The 22,546-nt window shown below is 43.7% G+C and overlaps 2 protein-coding genes across 2 annotated transcripts; one reads left to right on the top strand and one right to left on the bottom strand.

Moving 5' to 3' along the window:
- The first annotated feature begins 15 nt into the window (after positions 1-15).
- LOC109879284 (polyhomeotic-like protein 1) lies at positions 16-9,008 on the top strand. The gene is made up of 15 exons (XM_020471462.2): positions 16-196; positions 816-937; positions 1,331-1,444; positions 3,165-3,230; positions 3,346-3,489; positions 3,573-3,737; positions 3,871-3,952; positions 4,088-4,794; positions 4,877-5,018; positions 5,210-5,388; positions 5,530-5,596; positions 5,932-6,019; positions 6,174-6,345; positions 7,431-7,671; positions 8,088-9,008. Exons 2-15 carry the CDS (start codon positions 821-823, stop codon positions 8,237-8,239), a joined length of 2,436 nt encoding a protein of 811 aa, XP_020327051.1. The 5' UTR covers positions 16-196; positions 816-820; the 3' UTR covers positions 8,240-9,008.
- Positions 9,009-9,837: 829 nt separating this feature from the next.
- Positions 9,838-22,401, bottom strand: LOC109879281 (tyrosine-protein kinase STYK1-like). The gene is made up of 10 exons (XM_020471459.2): positions 21,999-22,401; positions 18,884-18,939; positions 18,265-18,450; positions 17,648-18,019; positions 16,906-17,087; positions 16,702-16,782; positions 15,505-15,713; positions 15,373-15,413; positions 15,103-15,199; positions 9,838-13,382 (listed from the first exon to the last, which is right to left on the bottom strand). The coding sequence occupies exons 2-10, from the start codon at positions 18,936-18,938 to the stop codon at positions 13,190-13,192; spliced, it is 1,416 nt and encodes a 471-aa protein (XP_020327048.2). The 5' UTR covers position 18,939; positions 21,999-22,401; the 3' UTR covers positions 9,838-13,189.
- Positions 22,402-22,546: the final 145 nt, after the last annotated feature.

Raw genomic sequence — 22,546 nt, 5'->3', positions numbered from 1 at the left:
TTTTGGCGCCGGAAAGGAACGGTAAAGAAAGAGAGGGGGCGGGATTTTTCTCATCTGCCTCACCGTTGTTTGCTTCAAACAATAATCTGAAAAACATCACCAAAGATTCCTTCCAAAAGCAAATTGCGTAAAACGTTTACGGATAAAACCTGGATTTTATATTAAAAAAGTACAAATAAAGGTCCAGGAGATTGAGGTAAGAGAAAGATTTCACAAAGTCTTGGGGTTAATTTATTATCTAGCTCTAGCTTAATAGCTAGCTATGCTAATGTTAGCCATATGCACTGTTGCTGCAATGATCTCGCCTAGTTTTTGTTCTAATTCAACATTGCCAGTCATTGAAAGTAAATTATATAGCTAGCTAATATCAAAACGCAATTGGCTGTCCTTAATTTTGAATGTCTATTTTAACGTTTTAAACGTTTGGAAGAGCAACTTCTTGTCCGTCCTTGTTCCCTTCTGGCTGCATCCCTCGGTCATCGATCATGTTGTTGACAGCCAGCCAGCCTCCTACTGCTAATGACAATTTCACCCATTGCATTCGCTAGCTAAAACTAGCAACTGCAAAAACATACAGCAAGATATAGCTTTAGCAGTTATGGCCAGTTAATTTATAGACTAGATTAGAACGTGATAACTAGGTAGGGGTCTATTGAGGTCAAATGTGTGATACTGAGAATATAGATTTCTAGGTTATACAATTACTTTGCAATTGTTATGGTATATATTTTCATATAAGAAAGAAAAATAATAATGATTTGACAGTACTGTAAGAAATTAGTGCATGATTTGATTGACATTTGTGTTTTGTGCAGAGATCATGGATGCAGGTGATGACCAGAACACGGGCTCTACCAATGGGAATGCTCCGTCTGCTGGGAACACCCGCCCTCCCCAGATAGCCCACATGTCTCTGTATGAGAGGCAAGCTGTGCAGGTGATTTTATTTTTAAAAGCCTGCTGCATGAATCATTATCTTTGATAACAGGGTGACTGTCTGCACTGAATGTTGAACGACTAGCCTTGTCTAGGAATGGCCAGTCAAGAAGAGCATGTTCATACTGGAGGGTTGCTGGTATAAAATCCTAGATGCCATTGCCTGCAGTTGTGCCCTAGAGCAAGGCACTTAACCCCCCCCCCACAACAACAGCTCCCCGGGCGCCCAGTGTTGCAGCCCCCCGCACCTCTCCAGAAAATACCTGTATGTGTGTCTTTCGTAGTGGTTGGGTTAAAAGCGGAAGTCAAATTTCCTTTGGACCTTGTATGTATTTGAACAATGAAGTGATGTTAATCTTAATGAATATGATGTTGAGGATGATGTACTTTCTAGGCCCTTCAGGCGCTGCAGAGACAGCCGAACGCAGCCCAGTACTTCCAGCAGCTCATGCTGCAGCAGCAAATCAACAGTGCCCAGCAGCTTCACAACCTGGCTGCCGTGCAACAGGTAATAATAACACAATAATAACGGGTAGCACAACAGCTAATAACACAATGAAAGGTAACAGAACAGGCAATAACACAATAACAGGTAGCACAACAGCTAATAGCACAATGAAAGGTAACAGAACAGGTAATAACACAATAACAGGTAACACAACAGCTAATAACACAATAACAGGTAACAGAACAGGTAATAACACAATAACAGGTAGCACAACAGCTAATAACACAATGAAAGGTAACAGAACAGGTAATAACACAATAACAGGTAACACAACAGCTAATAACACAATGAAAGGTAACAGAACAGGCAATAACACAATGAAAGGTAACAGAACAGGCAATAACACAATCACAGGTAGCACAACAGCTAATAACACAATAACAGGTAGCACAACAGCTAATAACACAACAGGTAGCACAACAGCTAATAACACAACAGGTAGCACAACAGCTAATAACACAATAACAGGTAGCACAACAGCTAATAACACAACAGGTAGCACAACAGCTAATAACACAATAACAGGTAGCACAACAGGTAATAACACAATGAAAGGTAACAGAACAGGTAATAATACAATGAAAGGTAACAGAACAGGCAATAACACAATCACAGGTAGCACAACAGCTAATAACACAATAACAGGTAGCACAACAGCTAATAACACAACAGGTAGCACAACAGCTAATAACACAACAGGTAGCACAACAGCTAATAACACAACAGGTAGCACAACAGCTAATAACACAACAGGTAGCACAACAGCTAATAACACAATAACAGGTAGCACAACAGCTAATAACACAACAGGTAGCACAACAGCTAATAACACAATAACAGGTAGCACAACAGGTAATAACACAATGAAAGGTAACAGAACAGGTAATAATACAATAACAGGTAATACAACAGCTAATAACACAATAACAGGTAGCACAACAGGTAATAACACAATAACAGGTAGTACAACAGGTAATAACACAATAACAGGTAACAGAACAGGTAATAACACAATAACAGGTAGCACAACAGGTAATAAGACTAATGGGTAACGGCTAATAACACAGTAGCAGGTAACAACAAGTAATAACACTATTATACCATGGCATTGTTTTTTGATTGGCTTGAATGGCATTCTAGAGCATGCATTATTTCCCTATAACACACTGTAGAAATCAATGGCTGTAGTTCATTCTTGCATGTTCTGTTGAGCTGCTTTTGAAAGCAAAAGTTGAATTGAAAGCATTGGTATTGTTGAATTCGATGTTCATAGTAACAAGCTAGGTATGATGTTTTCGTTAGCTAAACTAGCAAGTTTGTTTGTTTACTAAGACAACTGTAGCTATCTAGTAAACTTGCTAGCTACTTCAGTGGATGTTGAACACATTTCTACCGGCAAATTAACACATGTCTAGCAGTAAATGTGTTAAATTATAGCCATGGTATAAAAGGGATAATCAACTCAGGACTTTGCGTTCTCTGGAAAATAATGCAACACCGTGGAAGGTCAGTTCCACTTCGCTAGCGCATCGTGGAACACACCTTCCACGTCATTCATTATTTTCCATAGAAGGCATCACCCGTCGTTAGTTATCCCTTAGTTATCCCTTACATAACAGGTTAGTTATCCCACAATAACACTAAGCAGAGGAGTGCACTGCCACAACGTTCAAAGTTTTTACTTTCTCTTGACCTCTTTCATTTTGTGTTTCTCTCTCAGGCCACCCTCGCTGCTAGTCGCCAGTCCAACTCTCCCAACCACAGTGTCTCCCAAGCAACCACCACTGTAAGTTTCACAGTTAATATTTCAAATAAAACATGGCAAGCGCTGTTATCCTTAATTGCAGTTTCTTAGCTTTCTTTGAGATTCCTCACATATGGCAGCGTCCCTCTTGTCACAGGTCAATCTGAGCACCGCCTCTGGGGGAGGGACCATGACCAATTCCCGCCCCCTCGGCCCTGCCACGTCAGTGACATCATCAGCTCTCAGCCAATCAGTGCTGCTGGGTGGGAACTCAGCCGGACAGGGCCAGATGTACCTGAGAGTGAGTTGAACGAGGAGAATACTTTTTTTTGTCAATTAAGGAGCCTCTTTATATTCAATAACCTCTGACCTATGAGCCCACAGGTCAATCGCTCCCTCAGGGCACCCCTCGCAGCCTCCCAGCTCATCTTCATGCCTGGTGGCACAGCAACAGCTGCTGTGGCGACAGTTGCACAGCAACAGCCTCAGCAACAACAGCAGCAACAGGAAGTCCATCCCACCTCCAATGCCCAATCCGACAATGACCAGGTAGTAACCACTTCCTGTTGTGAGAAGCAATTTTTTTTTCAGTCAACATTTGTCTGTAATTAAGATTTTGCACAGATAATATTGTTTCTAATTGTTTGCCTTATTTTCTCTCTCCCTCTACTTACTCTCTCAGGTGCAGAACCTGGCTCTCCACTGTATCTCCACTCCCAGAGTGGCCGCAGTGAAGACTGAGTTTCCAGACAGGAGAGACGCAGGTGAAAGGACTTATCTTTGCCTCCAATATGCAGACACAATTCTTTATCAATTTGTGTGCCACTAAGATGCAAAGAACTGTCTCTCTCATTCCAACTTTAAACATGCTTTAAACTCTCTATCTCTCCCTCTATCAGCCAACTATTCTTTTAGTCAACAACAACAGCATTCTCAGCAGCAACAGCAGCAGTTCTCTCAGAACACCCAGCAGCAACAGCAACATATGGCCAACAAACTGACTAGCTACACTCATCCCACTGCTCTCCCCAGTATAAATGTCAAGACTGGAAACCAGCTGAATATGGCCCCAACCGCTGCCACCTCAGTTCCCGCCTCCTCCTCCCCCTCTCCCACGCTCCCTCTCTCCCAGCTCCTCATCTCCCCCTCAGGCCTTTGTCAGGCCCGGGCGGTAACCACAGTTACCCCTGCTGCCACGGTAACTCACATCCTAGTCCCCACCTCCAACGTTCCTACCTCCTCTCAGGGCTACCCCATAGGTTCAGTCGCTCCCAAAACTAACGTCAACACCCAGACCTTGGTGGTGCAGCCACTGCAGCAGTCCAACACTAACATGGACAAGGTGAGCCACAGCTCTGGCCCTGTGCACATACAGCCCAAAACCTCACAGGGTCACCGCTTACCTGTCCAGCTTCCCCCACGCCACCCTCCACCTATCCTCCCGGCTCCGCCCAACACGGGGTGCCATCACCCGCCCCATGTCCCAGTCCAGCTGGTGGGAGCTAGGCAGGGCTCAGTAGGAAACTCCCAGGCTTTGGCACAGGCCCGAAGCTGCTGCCCCCAGGACAACGGCACCGCTATAGCCTCTACTGGAGGGAACACCACGGTAACCCTCTTAGATACTAAAAGAGTTGGGATGTGTGTGTGTGTGTGTGTTAATCAAAACTTGTCTCTTCCTGTTGCATCAGGCAAAGCCTGCAATTGGCTCATTGAAGAGGAAGTCGGAAACTGATGCCACCAATGAGATGGCAGTCGAACTTTCCCAACTTTGCTGTCCACCAATGAGAGATTCTGCCCCTCCTCTATCTCCTGCCCCCACGTTGGACTCAGGTAAGATGTCTGAAGACATAATGTATGTTCTTGTTTAGTTGAATCCTATCTAAGGTTGGCGATCGCTTGATACAAGGATTTAAGGTTAAGTTGTAAAACTTAGATTCATATTTTTTGGGGGAATTAATAGTGTAAAACCCACACTCTTTTCTACCCTGGTTCCCTCACTTCCTCTCTATCCTTTTCTCCAGCTCCTAAAGTGGTGCCAGCCTTCTCCTCTCCCCCCACCTTGTCTCTGCCTCTGCCCCTGTCTCGGGGAATGGGGGGTCAGGGAGACAGAGCCCCTCTGCCCCAGGCAGTGGTCAAACCTCAGGTCCTCACCCACCTCATAGAGGGTTTTGTTATCCAGGAGGGAGCTGAGCCTTTCCCTGTGAGTTCACATACCTGGCTAGCACCTAGCTACCTGCTTACCATGGATCAGGAGAGGAGATGTGGTTTTGTTTGCACAGAACTTTGCTTTAGGGCCAGAACATATTCTTCTCTAACACCCAAACTTGACATCGATTGACAGGTGACTGGGCCAGTGAAGGAGCCTCTAGCCATGGGTGTTCAACAGGCTGACAATGGAGGCCCTGCAGGTTAGTGGGTGGTATATTTTCTACCTTCCTTAAAGAATACACTCCATACCAGCTGACTAATGCACCAGCCTTTATTTTGATTTGATTCTGCCTCTGATCCAGTTGTCTGTGAGAGGTTGCAGTACTATAGCTTGATTCTGTACAGTAGTTGTCATCCCTAGCATAGGAGGCTGGTGGGATGAGCTATAAAAGGATGGAATCATTGTAATGTGTTTGACAACGTTCCATTTATTCCATTCCAGCCATTACAATGAGCCCGTCCTATAGCTCCTCCCACCAGCCTCCTCTGACCCCTAGTCATCTCTGTACTAACAGTCTGACTCTCTCCTCACCAGTGTTGAAGTGTGAGTACTGTGAGAGCTTGGCTCCAGCCAGCCAGTTCAGGGGCTCCAAGAGGTTCTGCTCCAAGACCTGCGCTAAGAGGTACCCTAGCTACCTCACCTGTCTTCTCACTATATCACACACCTCTCTGACCAGAACAGGTCTACACTTTAAAGTCAGCACTGTTGACATCACATTTTTGCGCTGGGTGCAGCCGACACTATTGACTCCTTGTGCTTTGTCCACTCTCCTCCAGATACAATGTGAGCTGCAGTCATCACTTCCAGGTCAGTAGGGGGCGAGCTTCTGCACGGCCGCCTGGTCCTCCCGTTCCCCCAGACAACATCGTCAGACGCAGGGGTCCTCGCAGGAGTAGCTCGGAGATCGCCTGCGCTAAAATAGCCGGCAGACATTTGCCTGTCAAGGAGGTAAAGGGGATGTTTCTGATCCATGAAATAGAAATGTTGTTGTTTACTCTCCTCCTGTTTCAAGTTTGAATGTCACATACACAAGTACAGTGAAAATAGTTTCTAACCAGCTCTAACCCCAACACTACAGTAATCAATAACAATGTAATACTAAAACTAAAAAGGTAGAACTGAAACACACCAGAGAGAAGAACATGATAAAGTAAGTAAGCATACTATACTGAACACAAATATAAACACAACATGTAAAGTGTTGGTCCCATGTTTCATGAGCTGAAATAAAAGATCCCAGAAACTTTCCATACCCTCAAAAAGCTTATTTATCTCCATTTTGCACACATTTGTTTATATTCCTGTTAGTGAGCATTTTTCCCTTGTCAAGATAATCCATCCACCTGACAGGTGTGGCATGTCAAGAAGCTGATTAAACAGCATTATCATTACACAGGTGCACTTTGTGCTGGGGACAATAAAAGGCCACTCTAAAATGTTTTGTTTTGTCACACAACACAATAGACGTCACAAGTTTTGAGGGAGCGTGCAATTGGCATGCTGATTGCAGAAATGTCCACCAGAACTTTTTCCAGATCATTTAATATTAATTTCTGTACCATAAACCACCTCCAACTCTGTTTTAGAGAATTTGGCATTATGTTGAGTGGTCAGCTGATGTCAACATTGTGAACAGAGTGCCCCATGGTGGGGTTATGGTATGGGCAGGCATAAGCTATGGACAATAAACACAATTGCATTTTATTGATGGCCATTTGAATTCACAAAAATACAGTGAGGAGATCCTGAGGACATTTTTGTTGTTGTTGTTGCTCTCTTTGGCCAAAATATGCTTATCTGTACTCCCAGTAGGGAAATCCATAGATGAGGACCTAATGAAGTTATTTCAGTTGACTGATTTCCTCATATGAACTGTAACTCAGTAAAATAAATGAAATTGTTGCATGATGTGTTTATAGTTTTCTTCAGTGTGTATGTATAATATACATACATACATACAGGGTCAGTTCCAGTACCATATTTAAACTGCAGGCCTACATGTATGACGCTCTTCTCTCTATGATTGGCTGTAGTGTCGTTCTGAGTCCAGTCGCTCAGAGGATGTGTCCAGCTGTGACGGAGAGGAGGAGGAGGAAGATTCCCCATCACTCTCCCCTAGCTCCTCCCTCTCCTGCCCTAGGCCCGCCCACTGTGATCCCCATTTGGACGACTCAGCTCAAGGCAGCCTCCCATTGGACGAGGCCAACTTCCTGTCTGGGAGCCCCGCCCATTGGGGTGTGGAGGAGGTCTGCAGGTTCATCTCTTCACTACAAGGTCAGTACTCATTCATTAACAGTCAATGAAGTAAACAATGAATTAAGAGTCTTCATAGTAGGGGAATCTGTAAAAATGGAACCCATGGCCAACTGGTCAATTAGTTCAGGGTTTCCCAAACTGGGTCCTGGGGCCACGTTTTGGGTTTTTTCCCTAGCACTACACAGCTGATTCAAATGTTCAAGCCTGAGATGATGAGTTGCTTATTTGAATCAGCTTCGTAGTGCTTGGGCAAAAACCTAAATGTGCATCCAGGGGGGCCCCAGGACCCAGTTTAGGTAACCTTGAATTAGATCAAAGAAACCAAGAGTTCTGGTTTGCCCATAACCCACGCCAAAGTGTATTTTAGGTCGATGTTCATTACTAGTGAGCAGTCCCTTTTCATAGCGCATTCACTCTCTCTCCTCCCCTCCCAGGTTGTGAGGACCTGGCTGCCCAGTTCCTGTCACAGGAGATAGACGGACAGGCCCTGCTGCTACTCAGAGAAGAACACCTAATCTCCACCATGAACATCAAACTAGGACCCGCCCTCAAGATCTGTGCCTTCATCAACAGCCTACGAGACTGACAGGGGAGGGAGGATGAAAAGGCGTTTCAATGAACTTGAAACTGGGACCCACACTAAAGACATTCAAGCCTGAGACCAAGACTGAAAGAGAGGGGAAAATGGGGGTTGATTTTTATCATAAACATCAATCATTTTAGAGACTAGATGAAGAGAAGGGGGTTAAATATAGGTAAGAGGGGAAATAATTAGAAAATGCTTTGACTTTACTGGACATTGTGCAAAAAATCTGTTATGAGTGAGAGGTGAGCATGAGCATCAGATAGTCTGTCTTTAGAGTTCATGTTTGTGAGGTAAACTGACAAAGTATGGGTGAGTTGATGTATGTGTGTGTCTGTCAGTAGAAACATATACATACTCATGTGACACTGCAAACGTGGTCACCTACAGTAACCGTGGCTAGCTAGCTAGGACAGTTCAAGTTGCCTTCTTCTACATTTCAACGGTGCTATAACCATAGTGTTATTATTGAAAATGGTCCATTTCACTTTTCTTTTTACAAAGTGGATTTGTAGATGCCAGGCTCTAATTAAGTGTATGAAAGGACATTGAAGAGCTTTAACAAATTGTTTTTTTATTTCACCAGATATTACTCTTATAGCTTTGATCTTTTGTACTACAATCAAAGTTATTATTTTGGTGTGGAAGTTTTTCATGGAGGGGGATGTAGTGAATATTAGTAACTGACTGAACTACCTGAATATGGGTATTTGTCCTGAGAGGGGAGATACTCTGTGTATGCAGTACTACCAATAAACACCTGTTACTGGAACTATGCTCTGAGTGTTGTTTGTATATGGCTGCTACAGACTGTCAGGGCTATTTAACTCTGGTCCTGGAGGGCTGAAACACTTCTGTTTTTTGTTTCTACCTGGTAGTTTAATTGCACTCACCTGTTGTCCCAGGTCTGAACCAGTCCCTTATTAGGATACGATGAAAACTAGAAATGTTTCAGCCCTCCGGGACTGATACTACACTGAACAAAAATACAAACACAACATGTAAAATCTTGGTCCCATGTTTCATGAGCTGAAATAAAAGATCCCAGAAATGTTCTGTATGCACAAAAAGCAGATTTTTTTGTTTATTTCCCTGTTAATGAGCATTTCTCCTTTGCCAAGATAATCCATCCACCTGACAGGTGTGGCATATCAAGAAGCTGATTAAACAGCATGGTCGTTACCCAGGTTTGCCTTGTGCTGGCAACTCCAAAGGGTGCAGTTTTGTCACATAACAGAATGCCACAGACATCTCAAGTTTTGAGGGAGTGTGCAATTGTCAGGCCCAAGGTATCTGTAACCAATAAATGCATATCTTTATTCCTTGTCAATTAACATCCATAAATTAGGGCCTAATGAATTTATTTAAATTGACTAATTTCCTCATATGAACTGTTTTTGTTCAGTATAATTAGCCCTGACTCTATAGTGGCATTTCAATGACTTGTAGGGTTCTCACTGCGCAATGATACAATCATTCAAGGCCAAACTCCTGTAACACCTGGCTTGTAGAAAAGCATTAAGTAGAAGTAGAAAAAAATGACAACAGAATTCAAAAGAGAAAAACAGCCACTGGCACAGAGTACTCCTGACCAATTCAGATGAGAAAAAGCATCACTGTGAACGGTTTTAATTGACATTGATAAACTTCTATCTTGATTCACATTGTGGAGAGTGTGCAAATGACGTGACTTCAGATGTGCTCATTTACAGTAGAACATCAACAACTGAACTCTGACCTTCCATATAGCTTGTACCAAATATCCCACTCATTTATCCCACTCATTTACCATAGAACAAAAAATTGTCACAGTTCCGGTCTTCTTAAGGGGTGGCACCATGGCATTAGCGGCTGAGTCTGGTCTTCTTAATTTCATTGATTGTTCATGAACCAGAAAAAAGGAGTGAGTGAGATTTTGCTTCCTCTTCTGGGAGGTTTCATGATCACATGACCTGACCAGAACAAACTGGAGGCGCAACCAGGGTCCTGAGTTTTTCCTGTTCACCTTACGTGGACAGGATAATTCAACTCTGGTCCTACTTATGAGACAGGCGTAATTAAAGCTAGAATCATTAGTTGTTACATACATTTTTGGACTTAAAATGATAAATGAAGTGTCACAAAACAACTTATAAACACCTTATAAACCTCTAATGAAGCCTGGTGTCTCCACCCATGTGTTCTTTCAGTCCCTCAAATCACAACAAAAAGAATGATTTCTAGTCATATATTATTACTCCTATTACACAATCATTTTGAAGACGAGATTTGTAAACCTTCATAAACAGCAGTGATGGGCAACTCAAGTCCTCGGAGCCGGAGTGGTGTCACTTTTCCCCATCCCTAGCAAACACAGGTGATTAAACTAAATGCATTCTAAACTGAAGATCCTGATTAGTTGATTATTGGAGTCAGATACGTTAGCTGGGGCTAGGACACAAGTGTGGCACCAATCAGGCCCCTGAGGACTGGAGTTGCCCATCCCTGATATACAGAATATACACTACCGTTCAAACGTTTGGGGTCATTTAGAAATGTCCTTGTTTTTTAAAGAACATTTTTTTTTGGGTCCATAAAAAAAAACATCAAATTGATCAGAAATACAGTGTAGACATTGTTAATGTTGTAAATGACTATTGTAGATGGAAACGGCTGATTTGTAGTGGAATATCTACATAGGCGTACATAGGCCTATTATCAGCAACCATCACTCCTGTGTTCCAATGGCACGTTGTGGTAGCTGATCCAAGTTTATCCTTTTAAAAGGCTAATTGATCATTAGAAAACCCTTTTGCAATTATGTTAGCACAGCTGAAAACTGTTGTTCTGATTAAAGAAGCAATACAACTGGCCTTCTTTAGACTAGTTGAGTATCTGGAGCATCAGCATTTGTGGGTTTGTTTACAGGCTTAAAATGGCCAGATAAAAAAAACTGTCTTCTGAAACTCGTCAGTCTATTCTTGTTCTGAGAAATGAAGGCTATTCCATGCGAGAAATTGCCAAGAAACTGAAGTTCTCATACAACGCTGTGAACTGCTCCCTTCACAGAACAGCACATACTGGTTCTAACCAGAATATAAAGAGGAGTGGGAGGCCCCGGTGCACAACTGAGCAAGAGGACAAGTACATTAGAGTGTCTAGTTTGAGAAACAGACGCCTCACAAGTCCTCAACTGGCAGCTTCATTAAATAGTACCCGCAAAACACCAGTCTCAACGTCAACAGTGAAGAGGCGACTCCGGGATGCTGGCCTTCTAAACAGAGTTGCAAAGAAAAATTCATATCTCAGACTGGCCAATAAAAGATTAAGATGGGCAAAAGAACACTGGACAGAGGAAGATTGGAAAAAAGTGTTTGAGGTTTGAGGTGTTCGGATCACAAAGAAGAACATTTGTGAGATGCAGAAAAATTAAAAGATGCTGGAGGAGTGCTTGATGCCATCTGTCAAGAATGGTGGAGGCAATGTGATGGTCTGGGGGTGCTTTGGTGGTGGTAAAGTGGGAGATTTGTACAGGGTAAAAGGGATCTTGAAGAAGGAAGACTATCACTCCATTTTGCAACGCCATGCCATACCCTGTGGACGGCACTTAATTGGAGCCAATTTCCTCCTACAACAGGACAATGACTCCAAACTATGCAATAACTATTTGGGGAAGAAGCAGTCAGCTGGTATGCTGTCTATAATGGAGTGGCCAGCACAGTCACCGGATCTCAACCCTATTGAGCTGTTGTGGGAGCAGCTTGACCGTATGGTACATAAGAAGTGCCCATCAAGCCAATCCAAGTTGTGGGAGGTGCTTCAGGGAGCATAGGGTAAAATCTTTTCAGATTGCCTCAACAAATTGACAACTAGAATGCCAAAGGTCTGCAAGGCTGCAAATTAAGGTTTCTTTGACGAAAGCAAAGTTTGAAGGACACAACTACCTGGCCTGATGACTCCTTGCTGTCCCCAGTCCATCTGGCCGTGCTGCTGCTCCAGTTTCAACGGTTCTGCCTGCGGCTATGGAACCCTGACCTGTTCACCGGACCTGCTACCCTGCTGTTATAAACTCTCTAGAGACAGCAGGTGCAGTGGAGATACTCTGAATGATCGGCTATGAAAAGCCAACTGACATTTACTCCTGAGGTGCTGACCTGTTGCACCCTCTACAACCACTGTGATTATTATTATCTGACCCTGCTGGTCATCTACAAACATTTGAACATCTTGGCCATGTTCTGTTATAATCTCCACCCGGCACAGCCAGAAGAGGACTGGCCACCCCTCATAGCCTGGTTCCTCTCTAGGTTACTTCCTAGGTTCTGGCCTTTCTGGAGAGTTTTTCCTAGCCACCATGCTTCTACACCTGCATTGCTTGCTGTTTGGGGTTTTAGGCTGGATTTCTGTACAGCACTTTGTGACATCAGCTGATGTAAGAAGGGATTCATAAATACATTTTAAAAATCATAAAAAATGAATTATTATTTATAACCTTGTCAAAGTCTTGACTATAATTCCTATTCATTTGCAACTCATTTTATGTATGTTTTCATGGAAAACAAGGACGTTTCTTCGTGACCCCAAATTTTTGAACAGTAGTGTACATCAGTGGAGCCTGCTGAGGAGAGGACGGCTCATAATAATGACTGGAATGGAGTGGAAGGGCTGGAATTGAGTGAATGGAATGGTATCAAACAAATGAAATTGATACCATTCCATTCCCTCCATTCTGGTCATTATTATGAGCCTTCCTCCCCTCAGCAGCCTCTACTGGTATACACGATCAACTACAAACAATCAACTACAAAGTTGACTCAACGATTGTGTCTGTTCAACTATCTTAAGTCTATGGTACAAAGACAAAAAGGGCAGAAGGAAATTAATATCTTTCTGGAATGAATGGAGGCATACATATATAAACATCCACCGTCGTCCCTCGGCATAGTGCATTTCGTTGGACGGCACAGCCGCCACTCAGAAAACAGTGTAGCTGTTGGACTCCCCATATCCAGCCTCTTGCAGGTACTGCTCGATGTTGATTGGCTCAGGCACCTTGAGGACTTTGTCGTTGGCACTCTTCTCTCCTGACTGGAGCTTGCGGTCAACCTCCGCCAATGTGGCGCGATCCTGCTCCTTCCATTGGCAGCAGGCCTTGATGATGGAGTACCTGTGAGAAGGGTGGGCGTGGTTAAGAGGGAATAGAGGTATATCTCAGTTATAAAGACAGAGGATAAAGAACATTGTATCTGTCTGTCCCATTATGGCGTCTGTGAGAGCATGGGCATGAACTAGTCAATTTTCTTCTTCTACTACTTCTATGAGTTGGTAAACAAACTGAAAGGGTGCACACTGCCACCTGGAGTGTGTTGTTTGAACAAGTATAAAGCCAAGGTTTGTGATTTACTGCCACCTGCAGTTATGGAATGCTCACAAGCACAGATGAGAGTAGAATTAATTTCTTCCTGGTACGGAACCTCCTATTAGTGCGTGCATAAATCCTTTTAATCATTACTTACATATAGAATCCCTATTCATTTAATAGGATCTCTGTGGATCTAGTCGTCAAAATGTGTCAATGAACTTTTACAATGTATTACCTTCTACTGTGGCACAAACCACCAGTCATGATGTTTTCATCTGATTGTGAAACAATCACCTCAAAGGGCTCCTTTACATGTTCATCCAGTCTCAACATGTCTCCAGAGGGCTCCTTTACATGTTCATCCAGTCTCAACATGTCTCCAGAGGGCTCATTTACATGTTCATCCAGTCTCAACATGTCTCCAGAGGGCTCCTTTACATGTTCATCCAGTCTCAACATGTCTCCAGAGGGCTCATTTACATGTTCATCCAGTCTCAACATATCTCCAAAGGGCTCCTTTACATGTTCATCCAATCTCAACATGTCTCCAGAGGGCTCCTTTACATGTTCATCCAGTCTCAACATGTCTCCAAAGGGCTCCTTTACATGTTCATCCAGTCTCAACATGTCTCCAGAGGGCTCCTTTACATGTTCATCCAGTCTCAACATGTCTCCAGAGGGCTCCTTTACATGTTCATCCAGTCTCAACATGTCTCCAGAGGGCTCCTTTACATGTTCATCCAGTCTCAACATGTCTCCAAAGGGCTCCTTTACATGTTCATCCAGTCTCAACATGTCTCCAGAGGGCTCCTTTACTAGGTTATCCAGGCACGTGAATCTGTTACACAACACCACAAAGGGCTCCTTTACTAGGTTATCCAGGCACGTGAATCTGTTACACAACACCACAAAGGGCTCCTTTACTAGGTTATCCAGGCACGTGAATCTGTTACACCAAACACCACAAAGTGTAATGACATAAGGCAAGAACTTATGCTTCCACTGCTGTCTGTTCTCATCTCGGTGTCGGATACTCATCTCTGCCTTGCCAAATGTTTGTGATCTCGTCGAACCACATCACATTTTACCACCCGTTTCCAAGTCAGTTTCGCTCATTTACCATGCCTCTGACATTCGTTAATGATAAAAAGAGGTGGAAGAGCCTACATTTTTATTACATTTTGTTTTAAATATTGCAATATGCTCATTGGTGTTTTACCGGTACGGTGTACCCCAACTATTAATTTTGCCAGGACGCCGTACCGCCTTTCCCCTGCTCATAAGTATATTTCATTGGTCGATCCCTCCTGATCACCTGGATGGAATTATGTGACCCTTCCTTAACCCATAGGAAGTCCCACCCAGTTGACTACTTCAAAATGATGAAATTCCTCAATGATGCTGCCCATACTAAAACAGGCTTTTAGGAACTAGATTCCTCTATCTTCTCTTTGTTCTCGGTCTAAAGAAGCTCCTTCTCCTGGCAATAACACAGTAATAATAGTGCAGTATAATGGATAGTTACAGTGAGTTGGAGCAGTTGGCTGGCTTTCTCAGTGTTTTCCCTCTCTGGTGAAACTGTAGAAGCTCGTTGACGGAGATATCTGAAAACGGAGCATCACCTGAGAGAGGGAGAAAGAGAGAAAGAGGGGAGAGAAGGAAAGGTTAATGACACAAATTAGAGATTGTAGCTCAGAGAAAGAGATTATATCAGAATAAATGAGAGTGGTTGTTATGTGTATCATTGGCCAAAAGGGGCACTCAAAGTCAGAAGAATAGATTTCATGTAACTCACCCAAGGTCGCCATTTCAAACAACAAGATGCCAAACGACCAGCTAGTGAGAGAAAGACAAACATGTATCAGTGTATTTTGCATATCTTGAAAATTGATTGAAATGTCAGCATAGACTAATTAGAGTAACTCACACGTCACTGCTATGATTGGCAGGCCTCCTAGCCAATAGCTCGGGGGCCTGCCATTTCTTCATGCCAGGAACTTCAGTCTGAGTAGCTCCCTGGGTATTCCTGGTGTAGACCCCGCCCAGTCCCCACAGCTTGGCCGTCAGCTCCCGGCTGACCAGTACGCTGTGAGCACGGACGTTGCCATGAAGAAGGTCTCGGCTGTGGAGGAACTCCTGATTGGATGACAGGGGATAACGTGAGGTCAAAGGTCAGAGGTTAAAGCTGTGGGACAGTGTCATATCTCAACATTTGTAAATTATTCCCTTTCATTCAATTAGTCTCTAAAGTCCACAGTGACTTCGTCCTCTTGTTTCCTTTCCCTCTTCTGTACATAATACACAGGACAGGTGCAGTACACTGACATACAGGAAACCTGCCATGGAATTCAACTGACCAAATCAATGCAGAGAAAGAAAATACATAAGCACAGGAAGCCACTGTGGAAAATACATAAGCACAGGAAGCCACTGTGGAAAATACATAAGCACAGGAAGCCACTGTGGAAAATACATAAGCACAGGAAGCCACTGTGGAAAATACATAAGCACAGGAAGCCACTGTGGAAAATACATAAGCACAGGAAGCCACTGTGGAAAATACATAAGCACAGGAAGCCACTGTGGAAAATACATAAGCACAGGAAGCCACTGTGGAAAATACATAAGCACAGGAAGCCACTGTGGAAAATACATGGGGCATGTTCATGGTTTGGTTTGAACATGGAGCATGTTCATGGTTTGGTTTGAACATGGAGCATGTTCATGGTTTGATGGTTTGAACATGGAGCATGTTCATGGTTTGATGGTTTGAACATGGAGCATGTTCATGGTTTGGTTTGAACATGGAGCATGTTCATGGTTTGATGGTTTGAACATGGAGCATGTTCATGGTTTGATGGTTTGAACATGGGGCATGTTCATGGTTTGAACATGGGGCAGGTTCATGGTTTGGTTTGAACATGGGGCATGTTCATGGTTTGGTTTGAACATGGGGCAGGTTCATGGTTTGATGGTTTGAACATGGGGCATGTTTATGGTTTGATGATGGGGGATGTTCATGGTTTGAAAATGGGGCATGTTCATGGTTTAAACATGTTGATTTCTGTGACAGAAACATGTGGCAGAAACACATTAAGCCAACATATTACCATAGTCTACTCACCAGGGCAGAGGCTACCTGTTTGGCCATGGTAAATATACGTCTCTCTGTGATCTCACATGGAGGGTCCCCGCCCACACCATCCTTACATAACACACAAAGAGAATCAATTTATACCCCAAAACAACCTTATCACAAACAGCTCCTAATTTTACTACAAATAATGGGCTAGTAGAGACAATGTCTCATCGGTAATGTGGTTCCTACCTGTCTGCACCGCCACAGGAAGCTGAGCAGATCTCTGTTCTCTAGCTCCTCAACAACGGTAACTAGGGGCACACGCAGAGAGACCACGCCCAGGAGCTCCGGCAGGAAGGGGTGTGGCCCCAGCTGGGATAAGAAGGAAGCAAAGCACAGGAAGTTGTGCCTCTCTGTGGCGCTCGCAGAGTCTGAGGGAGAGTAGGAGGAGAGGAAAATGAAATTGCCTGCCAACATGCTGTGCGAAAACGGCCTTCCAAAGCCTTTGATAAACAACTGCTATGACTGAACATATTTTGTCTTTATCTCAAAGCCTTGAAGCAGATTTGCTGTACCAGTTGGTAATTACATTTCTGAAAGGGAGGTCAGAGAAACAGGTTGTAGAGAGACCAGTTTTACAAAGTAAACAGTTGCTGCAATTATGGTGGTGATTGTCTAACAATCCACAAGCACCAGCCACACCTATTGAAACTAGGGAAGAAACTGCCTAATGAAGCTGTGCCCCCATTCAATGGCTCTTTACAGTGGCTGTTTCCTCACTTCTTGACCATGCTGGAAAAGATTGAAGTAACATGCTTTGACCACAAATTCTACTTTACACTAATGTCAACCCTAACTTTAACCCTTATCCTAACCCTAAGTAGTTCTGACTATATCACCACTTTGGTATGATAATACACTGCTTATAAGCCATTATTTAAATAGCTTGTTTCAGTAGTAGCTGTTTTTCATCTCCTCCCACTCCTCTCACCGTTGAGCACTCGGAGCACAGCGTTCCTGTTGTCCATGCGGGCCCTGTAGAGAGAGACAGCCTTGTCAGAGCGCAGGGAGAAGGCTGCAGGCAGCGAGGCCACTAGGTTGAAGGACTCTGGCAGCCTCTGGCGAGGCAGCTCCCTGGGCTGGACCATAGGGGTGAAGGAAGGTGTGAAGGACTGGGGTGGGGGGCTGGATGGGGAGGATGGGGTAAAGGTCTTGGGTGGGGGGATAGGGGGGAGAGAGGGAGTCCTCACAGAGAAGGAGAGACAGTTTGAGGAGGGGTGGGAGTGAGTTGGGGAGAAGGTAGAGTAGGAGGGGGCATCAAGAGCAATAGTCTCATGTTCCAGGGGGTTGATACCCAGGGGAGCTGAGTGGGAGGGAAGGATGAATAGAGAGAGGAGGGGGAGGACAGAGAGAGGAAGAGGTTATTACCTGACGTTTAGAAGTAGATAGCTACATAATAATAACAGGTTTGATTCTGTTCATTACTAGCCTGTGCAAATAGAATAAGCGCTTATGTTGTTGACATAGACAGAAACATACACACTCATTACCTCAAATTGCCTTGTCTTTCAAAGTCACATCCTTGAGCACAAATACACACACACTCACCATCAATGCCGTGCAGTTGTCTCCTGGAGCGCTGTGATCTGGACGTGGCCACAGTGTTCTGTGGTCGGATGCGGTCCACCTTGTCAGGACAGTACCGTAGCAGGATGATGAAGACCAGCACGATCAGGAAGCTAGCCAATAGGAGGATGGGCACGATGATCACTTCTTGCTCGTACACACTGATATCTGAGGAACAGACGTGAGCATTAAGACAACGAAGAGAGATAACTGTGTGTGTGTGTGTAGTGTGTGTGTGTGTGTGTGTGTGGTGTGTGTGTGTGGTGTGTGTGTGTAGTGTGTGTGTGTGTGTGTGTGTGTGTGTAGTGTGTGTGTGTGTGTGTGTGTGTGTGTGTGTGGTGTGTGTGTGTAGTGTGTGTGTGTGTGTGTGTGTGTAGTGTGTGTGTGTGTGTGTGTGTGTGTGTGTGTGTGTGTGTGTGTGTGTGTAGTGTGTGTGTGTGTGTGTGTGTGTGTGTGTGTGTGTGTGTGTGTGTGTGTGTGTGTGTGTGTGTGTGTGTAGTGTGTGTGTGTGTGTGTGTGTGTGTGTGTGTGTGTGTGTGTGTGTGTGTGTGTGTGTGAGTGTGTGTGTAGTGTGTGTGTGTGTGGTGTGTGTAACACTTACTACAGATGGTGTCTCCTGGTTGACAGCGGGAGTCTGCTTCTGATATTGAAGACATTCTAACAACAAAGCAAGGCAAAGTGGGTAAAACATGAAGCCTTGTAGGTTACAACATTGTACAGTACAGGTCAAAGGTTTGGTCACCTTCTCATTCAAGGGTTTTTCTTTATTTGACTATTTTCTACATTGTAGAATAATAGTGAAGACATCAAAACTATGAAATAACACAAAAAAAGTGTTAAACAGATCAAAATATATTTTATATTTAAGATTCTTCAATGTAGCCACCCTTTGCCTTGATGACAGCTTTGCACACCCTTGGCATTCTCTCAACCAGCTTCAAGAACAACAGTCCATCATCACTTTAAGACATGAAGGTCAGTCAATCCAGAAAAGATCAAGAACTTTGAAAGTTTCTTCAAGCTCACTGGTCACCATAGCAGCACCCACCCATAGCACGCGCTCCAGCAGGTATATCTCACTGGTCACCCCCAAAGCCAATTCTTCCTTTGGCCGCCTCTCCTTCCAGTTCTCTGCTGCCAATGACTGGAACGAACTGCAAAAATCTCTGAAGCTGGAGACTCTTACCTCCCTCACTAGCTTTAAGCACCAGCTGTCAGAGCAGCTCACAGATCACTGCACCTGTACATAGCTCATCTGTAAATAGCCCATCCAATCTACCTCATCCCCATACTGTATTCATTTATTTATCTTGCTCTTTTGTACCCCAGTATCTCAACTTGCACATTCATCTTCTGCACGTCCTACCATTCCAGTGTTTGATTGCTATATTGTAATTATTTTGCCACTATGGCCTATTTATTGCCTTACCTCTCTTATCCTACCTCATTTGCACATGCTGTATATAGATTTTTCAACTGTATTATTGATTGTATGTTTGTTTATTTCATGTGTAACTCTGTGTTGTTATACGTGTCAAACTGCTTTGCTTTATCTTGGCCAGGTCGCAGTTGCAAATGAGAACTTGTTCTCAACTAGCCTACCTGGTTAAATACATACATTTTTTAGTGCAGTCGCAAAAACCATCTTACGCTATGAGGAAACTGGCTCTCATGAGGAGCGCCACAGGAAAGGAAGACCCAGAGTTACCTCTGCTGCAGAGGACAAGTTCATTAGAATTAACTGCACCTAAGATTGCAGCCCAAATAAATGCTTCACAAAGTTCAAGTAACAGACACATCTCAACATTAACTATTCAGAGGAGACTGCGTGAATCAGGCCTTCATGGTTGAATTTCTGCAAAGAAACCACTACTAAAGGACACCAAAAAGAAGAAGAGACTTGCTTGGGCCAAGAAACGCGAGCAATGGACATGAGACCAGTGGAAAATCGGTCCTTTGAGATATTTGGTTCTAAACTCTGTGTTTCTGTGAGACGCAGAGTAGGTGAACGGATGATCTCCGTATGTGTGGTTCCCACCATGAAGCATGGAGGAGGAGATGTGATGGTGCTTTGCTGATGACACTGTCAGTGATTTATTTAGAATACAAGGCACACTTAACCAGCATGGCTACTACAGCATTCTGCAGCAATACATCATCCCATCTGGTTTGCACTTAGAGGGACTATCATTTGTTTTTCAACAGGACAATGACCCAACACACCTCCAGGCTGTGTAAGGGCTATTTAACCAAGAAAGAGAGTGATGGAGTGCTTATCAGAAATCCTAGCCTCCACAATCACCCGACCTCAACCCAATTGAGATGGTTTGGGATGAGTTGGACCGCAGAGTGAAGGAAAAGCAGCCAACAAGTGCTCAGCATGTGGAAACCCCTTCAAGACTGTTGGAAAAGCATTCCTCATGAAGCTGGTTGAGAGAATGCCTAGCGTGTGCAAAGCTATCATGAAGGCAAAGGGAGGCTACTTAGAAGAATCTCAAATATAAAATATATTTTGATTTGTTTAACAGTTTTTTGGTTACTACATGATTCCATATGTGTTATTTCATAGTTTGGTGTCTTCACTTTTATTCTATAATGTAGAAAATAGTACAAATAAATTCAAAACCTTGAATGAGGAGGTGTGTCCAAACGTTTGACTGGTACTGTATGTCAAGAGATGACATTCAATCAGGTTTAAAACAAGGTTTCAGTGGCAGACAGCTCAGTGCCTGGGAGAGGAATATTCACGTAACACATCCTCTGTTTCTTTTTTTCCCATGAGGAAAGGTCACACTTACACAAATAACCTGCTTAAACATTAAAACACAAGAACGGATGAATCACATGAATGATGAACAACATCATCCTCACATGATGGCCAGTAATAGTGAGTTTCAGATCCTCTGTTTATAGTGGACTAACTAGATCAGATCCTGTGATGTGAATTAAGATTGAGATTATGATCACTTTATTCGTCAGGTGTACACAAAGTCCAACTGAAATTGGACTTCTGTTTTATCCCAACCACTCCCCCGAAAGACACACGAGACAGATGTTTCCCCTTGCAGGAACCTAGCAAGTACCCTCAGAGATTCTCACAATCAATCTGAGGTGTGCCTAGACACTAATACAACTTGTGATTATCATAGACACACACACAGTCACCTCCAATTTATTCAGAAATTGTACTAACTTAAAGGAAACCAATTGTACTAACTTAAAGGAATCAAATAGTCTCTTTGTCCTGTCAAGTCTCTCTCAACCTCCCTCCCTGTTTCACTCTCACATACACAGCTCATTGTAGCTGTGAATGCAAAATTATATGCCCAAGCTTCACAAAAGGGCACAACCTGGTATAAAGCATCACGTTGCAGGACTAATGCACATCTGTACACCTATGTGGCACAGCATCTGGGGCTTCTGCCTGGTTTGGCATTAACACATTACTACCGTTTTACTGCAGGCCAACTATGAAAATGTGTCTCCCAGCTACACAAGGAAACTAAATCTCCCTAATCACCTGTGTGTCAGTGCAGTGATTACTTAACTTGTCCGGCTGCATTTTTTCAAACAAGTAAAGCACAATGACACACACTCAGAGGAACACGCACAATCGCTCTCTATCGCGTATATATAGTAATGGAACCAAGATCTAGTTCAGACAAATTATAAAACAATCACATAGACAAAGTAAACACACAGTGTAGTCATCTTACCTCTCTCCCTCTGTGTGTGTGTGTGTGCCTCAGACCTTAAGAAAGAAACCTTAACAATCCAGTGATATAATCCTTGGCCCTTTCCGTCACAGAAAGCAACACATTTCATACATTTTCCCTGTTCCGTCAGTGTGTGTAGTCCAGGGTTAGTGTCATGGTTTCTCTCCCATTCCCTCTCCTCTCAGGGGGTTTGTCAGGCTCCAGGGATTACGGTTGTGCGGCTCTGTGTTTGTGTAAGTCACACGTTCAGTGTCGTCTCAACCCCGCCCTCATCACCTGCACTACAGCCATCTTTCTCTCCCACCGTTTCTCACTCCATTTCCTCCCTCATCCAGGGAGTCTATCGTAATATTAAACCAGTTTAGTGGACTTCTGTCTGTAGAAGTTATTTCCCTCCTTATTCTGTCTTGAGCTGTCAAACTCTCGTTGTGTTTGCTAGCCCTTTGTCAACTATCTTTTGTCTGGGGAAACAGGTCCTTCCACTTCCTTCTGTCCTCTTCCTTTTGTGTCGCATATCTGGCATCTAATCTTCCTAAAACCTTGCTTGT

This window comes from Oncorhynchus kisutch, linkage group LG13 (genome assembly GCF_002021735.2).
Source record: "Oncorhynchus kisutch isolate 150728-3 linkage group LG13, Okis_V2, whole genome shotgun sequence".
Classification (NCBI taxonomy): Eukaryota; Metazoa; Chordata; class Actinopteri; order Salmoniformes; family Salmonidae; genus Oncorhynchus; species Oncorhynchus kisutch.
The sequence above is the reverse complement of the archived record's forward strand: the minus strand, read 5'-3'. Positions and strand labels throughout refer to the sequence as shown.

What these genes read in the sequence shown, in the direction of transcription:
- LOC109879284 (XM_020471462.2), top strand. Translation starts at nt 821, where the DNA reads ATGGATGCAGGTGATGACCAGAACACGGGCTCTACCAATGGGAATGCT. An exon ending in ACCTGGCTGCCGTGCAACAG is followed by an intron (nt 1,445 to 3,164) that starts GTAATAATAACA and finishes TTTCTCTCTCAG; the next exon opens with GCCACCCTCGCTGCTAGTCG. An exon ending in GTTCATCTCTTCACTACAAG is followed by an intron (nt 7,672 to 8,087) that starts GTCAGTACTCAT and finishes CTCCCCTCCCAG; the next exon opens with GTTGTGAGGACCTGGCTGCC.
- LOC109879281 (XM_020471459.2), bottom strand. Translation starts at nt 18,938, where the DNA reads ATGTCTTCAATATCAGAAGCAGACTCCCGCTGTCAACCAGGAGACACC. An exon ending in GCCAATCATAGCAGTGACGT is followed by an intron (nt 15,414 to 15,504) that starts GTGAGTTACTCT and finishes TTCTCTCACTAG; the next exon opens with CTGGTCGTTTGGCATCTTGT. An exon ending in GTTTGAAATGGCGACCTTGG is followed by an intron (nt 15,200 to 15,372) that starts GTGAGTTACATG and finishes TCCCTCTCTCAG; the next exon opens with GTGATGCTCCGTTTTCAGAT.